General features: G+C 53.4%; 1 protein-coding gene across 1 annotated transcript in view; it reads left to right on the top strand.

Moving 5' to 3' along the window:
* Window positions 1-4,019: 4,019 nt before the first annotated feature.
* Window positions 4,020-5,495, top strand: part of NT5C1A (5'-nucleotidase, cytosolic IA) — a 6,920-nt gene continuing 5,444 nt past the window's right edge. The window contains exons 1-2 of the mRNA XM_019547529.1: window positions 4,020-4,139; window positions 4,385-4,552. Of these exons, the coding sequence (XP_019403074.1) occupies window positions 4,020-4,139; window positions 4,385-4,552 (288 nt within the window). The remainder of the gene's footprint in view (window positions 4,140-4,384; window positions 4,553-5,495) is intronic.

Here is a 5,495-nt window from a genome sequence, read left to right as displayed (position 1 = left end):
GCCGGCTGTGCTGTCGGGCAGCCCCGCGCAGGCCTCCGCCCGCCGGAGGCTGGGGCCGACCATCTCCTCCTCCCGCGCGGGGAACCCGAGGCGGGAGTGCTTGAAGTGCCTTGCCCGAGATCTCGCAGGAAGCAGTGGCGGAGCGGAGACCCTCACTGCAGCTCCCGCCCGTGTGCCCTCCGCCGCGGCCGAGTCTGCCGGGGGCTCTGCCCCGGGGCCGTAGGGGCGCGTGCCAGGCCCCAGCAGCCATGCAGGGAGTCTCCCAGCAGCGCTGTAGTGCTCGCCTGGCTGGCCCACCCCGCCGGGCAGCTGTTTCAGCCCGTGACAAATGCAGCAAGGCATCTCTCTGCCTTATTTATACTGCGTTTGGGAAGCCCATAAACATCCCAGTCATCTCCCCCGACTTTAACCCGATCCCGCGCCGTGGGGCCCAGGGCACTCTCTTGTCCATCTGAGAAATGGGTCCAGTAGCGGGCAGCCCGTGTCTCCCAGTCTGGCTCTCTTGGGCGAGCTGGGAACTGCCTTCAGCTCTGGGAGGCCTTCAAGGGAGGGTTGTCTTCGTGCCCGCCGGTGCCGGGATGACTTTGCTCCCATGTTCCCCTGCCTTGTTACCTGGAAATCACGTCCCCGATCGGCATCCAAGCTGGCAGCTAGGATTTCTGGGACCTGGGCACTGATCCCTAGACGGCTGTTTAGGAATTGTATCCACAGGAACATGACTGTAACGGGCAGAGGCTGGATTGGCGGAGCTTCGTCTCTTGAATTCATTCAGGACATCGGGAAGGGAAGCATAGCCCTGGAGTCCCACCGCAGCCTCGAGCGCTGTGGTCAGCAAGTGGCTTGCTTCCAGGGCTTTAAGGAACAAGGGGCCAGCCGCAACGTTTGCGTCGGCAGAGCTTGGAGCCCGATGCTCCAGCAGGATGGGCGGCGGATGAAGCGGCTGACCTGAATATTAATTCCAAAATGCAGAATCCAGATCGACTTAGCTGAGCAAAGCCCCCCAGCTGCTTCCCAAACACGCCTCTGATGACAGCTTGAACAGACCTTGACTAACCTTGGATGTCACTGTGGGGATAAACAGTGTTTCTTCTGGCCCGTGCAGTTTCCTGGCTTTGTGCGCTCCCCCCACAGTGAAGGGCGGGGGGGCAGGCGAGGGTGGGCCGCCGTGCGGGGTCCTCGGTGCGCGTCTGGCGATTAGGTTGCGGGCAGCGTGGACTCCTGGGTCCTGGTCCAGAGGGCTGCCTGGGCAATCGTTTCTGCTCTTCATGTCTCAGTTCTTTATTGGGTCGGGATACTAACCCCAGCCTGTCGATGGAGGAGACAGAGGAGGGGCCCAGCTCAGATTGCTATTTTAAAAACAAAATACTATTGAAGCTGGGTATTTTCATACACTGCTGATTATATGTAATGAGTAGGAATGGGAGTGGGGGGTGAAACTAAATCAAAATGACAGGGTAAAAGGGGAAATGTTTCGATGGGCCCAAAACAGAAGCTTTCATTTCAAAGGAAATCCCAACCGTGGGCCTTCTCGCTGGAACCAGAATGAGGAGGGTTTTTTAATATCACAATTTCCCACAGAAATTCTTGATCCAGCCAGCCCGGGTCTGAAGCTTCCTCCGTTCCTGCGTACGACTTTGCTCTAGGAGGTGCTGTAGGGGTTCAAAGTGTTATTTAGCAGGTGCGAACAACATCCAGTAAGTCAGACCTCCCCGGAGGGGAAACCAAAGTGGCGCTGCCCTGCCAGACAGAAGGCGGACTGCAGGCTGCCATGCTGGAGCTCCAGAAACGTAGGGCGGAAGCCAGCAGGGCTTCCATTTATTGCTGCATTTATTACCTCCTAAATTGCCCCCCAAGGGCTTTCGCCTCGACCGGCAAAGAATGAACCTTGAGAGCTTTGTTCACAACTGCCCCAAACGCACCCGGCTGTGCAAGGTGTGTGCAACATGGAGAACCATTGGTGCATACTTGTGAAAACACACAGGAGACCGAGACTTCTCTGCGTCACGCCTTGCAAGGCTGCCGCGGCCACGCACATCTGTCCAGTCCAATGTGGAATAAGGGTTGAGACCAACAGCCCCGACCCAGTTTCATCTCGCAACAAGCTCTTGCCGGGTTGCAGCCGGAAGCCGCCCTTCCCGCTGTCCAGCACAAACTGGGACATGGACAGAAATATCCCGTGGCACAAGCTGGTGTTTTGCTTCCCTGGCTAAATATAGTTTCATAGTTTCTAGGGTCGGAAGGGACCTGAGTAGATCATCTAGTCCGATGATCTCAGGCCTTTGAGGAGCTAAGACCTCTGCTAGCAAACTGGATTTGCTGCCACAGGCTAGTGATGGACTGGCCCATGAGTTATTAATATTGTAACTAATAGCCCAAGATGCCAAAGTTATTAATTAATACAGATTAGCGCTAAAAACTAGCCCGTGATGAGTTAATAACCAACCCCCGCTGCGTAAGCAGATCTAAAAATAGTGGATTTGCCACAATTCACTTGCCTAGCCCAAGCCTAACAGTTGCGTCAGCGGTGCTATTGGCAATGCCGCACACGGCCAAACGAATTATGTATTTGTCCAGAGACGTTTTCCAAAGGAGCCTAAGGGAGTTCGACACCCTTTTTCCATTCGGGTTCAAGAAGAAATGGGTGTCTAATCCTCTTTGGCTCCACTGACGGTTTTACCTGGGGTTAGTAGGTATTTGGCTAACCACCCAGAACCTTCTTGTTCGTTATGGATTGAAGAGGGTTGCAGTGTTAAGTCCAGGTCCTTGACCAAGGGCTAGAAGGGTTTCTCCCCTTTGAAGTTGGGACAGATGTGGTCCTCCTTCCTGTAATACAGAACCACTTCCAGTTTTTCAGTGCATCTCTCGCATGCAGGCACCAAACCAGCTGAGTGCTTGCTCAGAAACCCATTCAGTACGTCTCCAGTGCCAGTGTTTTTCCCTCGTGGCAGCGCACCATGCCTCTGCCCCAGATGAGGACTTTATCACAGGCAAGGTGGGATCGATTGCTCTTGGCTCCATTTGGGATTCCCTCCTGATTGTGGTCAGCCCAAGCGCTACAAAAACCAAACCACTTTGCTGTTGGGCATTGCATTCGATAACAAGTTTGCCTCCGCATCTGGCGACGCCTGGCCAGGCTGAATGCCTGTCGTTTGCTCTCGGAGGCAAGGCGCTGGAGCTGTGATGATGCGCTTGGATCTGTGTTGCCTTCTCTGCAGAAAGGCTGTGTCTTTATTCTACTTGTGAAGTGCCTCCAGCTTTACCGGGGCCTGGTCCGCACCTTGTGAAGTCCGTGCAAGGGCTCCTGTGGTCTTGACTAGGCTTTGGAGCAGGCCCTTTACAATTCACATTTATGAACGGTTGGGTTTTTTGGCTCCCTCTCACAATGCAGTGCTCAGTGTTTGGTATTTACCCAGAAACCGTTGCAACAGCAGTCTTGGACATGATGGGAAATGTAACCCAGGCATCGCAGAATGCACTGGTGCAATTGTGACTGTGACCTTATAGCCCCTTGGAACGCATCAAGGGGTTTTTATCCACGGAGACCGTGTAAGAGCACAACAGGCAGCTCACTGTACTTTTCGTGTCGTGTTCCTGCCATAATTTCCCAATCTGGCATACACGTTCTCAAGAGACGAAATTGTAACTGGTATAAGCATGTGCTCTTCAAGGTCTTTAACTGGGTTGCAGCCACTTAGACCGGGTCTTTATGTCACCTTTAGCATCAAAGGAGAATGGGTCCTGCCTGGAAGTAGGAGCTAGACCCCAACACATTCAATGCAATCTGCCTCCAGACTTCTTTGTGGGGGGACCACAGGGGGAATCCGGACAAGTGCTGGGTGAGCCCCAAGCAGCCCCGCTAAAAGCGCAGGGAATGTGAATATCTTGGTTTAGCTAGGGCATGGGACCAAGGATGCTGACTCCAAGAGCCTCAGATCTGAGAAACCCCGGAAAGCACGGCGCGGAAATGTCCAGCTCTGAAGGGACAGAGCGCTCGCGGCTGACACGCTGGCTCGCTGCCGATGGCCTCCGAGCAGCATAGATTTGTGCACGACTCCCAGAGCACTCGGGTGCCCCCAGCTGAAGTGGAAGAAACCCATCCATGTGAAGCCGGCTTAGCCTGGGATGTGCTAGATGGGAGTGTACCTGGGGATGAGAAGGTGGCAAGGGTTCTGTTGTTTCTGGGGATAGGCCCCAAATCTCTAAACATGACTCCGGAACGGAGTGACTCGATTCTTGAAGACGGCCCCTCTTCCTGTTCGCTTGCGACATTTGCTAACGCCCCTTGGGGATGGAATCGGGCCTGTGTCCAGGGGAATGGGGATGGAAAACGTATGATCCGACATGCAGAAGTTTCACGCTGCCCCCCTCCCTCTCTGTTGTGCAGCCAAAGCCGGAGAACGCGATAACAATCGCTGTGTCGTCGCGGGCGCTGTTCCGTATGGAGGAGGAGCAGAAGATTTACAGCGAGAAAGGGGTGGAGGCATATGTGAAATACCAGCTGGACCATGAGAACGAACCCTTCCTACCTGGTGCTGCCTTCGCCTTTGTCAAGGTAAGCTCCTTTTCTGCATCCCCAGCTCAGACCCCCGCCTTTCCAAGCTTCTTCACTTTCCAAGCAGGGCTTGCGGTGTGCTGGATAAAACCGGGGATGATCCCAGCATTAGAGCACTCTGCTTCATCACGTTCGTGCAGTGATCCTCAGCTAGGGTGCCCCAGAACCCGGGAGTGCCATCAGATCCTCTTAAGGGTGCAGCACAATATTAGCACTGCTAGGTGTGCGAACACCTACTGTTGATTCACAAGCTAAACCCAAGCAGGGATCCAGAGAGTCAAAAACACAGTTTGGAACCTGCTGTAGGCTTTCGGGGCTCTTTGCAACAGAAGACTTCCTCGAGTATTCATAGCCTGGAGTCTAACGGGGGGTGCCTTGAGTGTAGGACAGTTGAGAACCGTATTGACTGGAAGGGGGTTAATCTGAATTCACAATGGTGTCGCAGAGCAGAACTCAGCTCAAAGGAGACAGTGCACCTTTGCTGGGCAGGAAAGATCGGGGGATGTCTTGGGTAAGTAACAACAACAAATTAAGCATCAGATGCCCATCTTTTATGCTGGTGAAGTAGCATTTGCTAGAACCGGGTCAATCTGGAATGATACCTTTACAGTTTTCTTCTTGAAACAGCCTCTACCACCAGGTCCTTTTGGATCGAAGGAAACATTTCATGTGGGGCCTTTTGAGACATTTAAACATATTTCGAAGTAAATCCCGGCAAATGTATTCTCCAAACATCCTTGCAAAATGAGAATTTAAAGTGTTTCCTTTTGAAGCTGACAAAGCAAAATGCTTTGACTTTCTCCAGAAAAAAATTAGATTTAGGAGCCCAGAGTGGTCTGATGTAGCACATGTTTAACATGTTTAACGATTTCTTTGCCTCTGTCTTCCTAAGTAGGGACCAGAACAGCCACCTCCCTGCTGGGCCCCCCTCGGGCCCCGGGGG

This window comes from Crocodylus porosus, unplaced genomic scaffold (genome assembly GCF_001723895.1).
Source record: "Crocodylus porosus isolate Cpor-Errol unplaced genomic scaffold, CroPor_comp1, whole genome shotgun sequence".
Taxonomy (NCBI): Eukaryota; Metazoa; Chordata; order Crocodylia; family Crocodylidae; genus Crocodylus; species Crocodylus porosus.
This window is presented reverse-complemented; position numbering and strand designations above follow the sequence as displayed.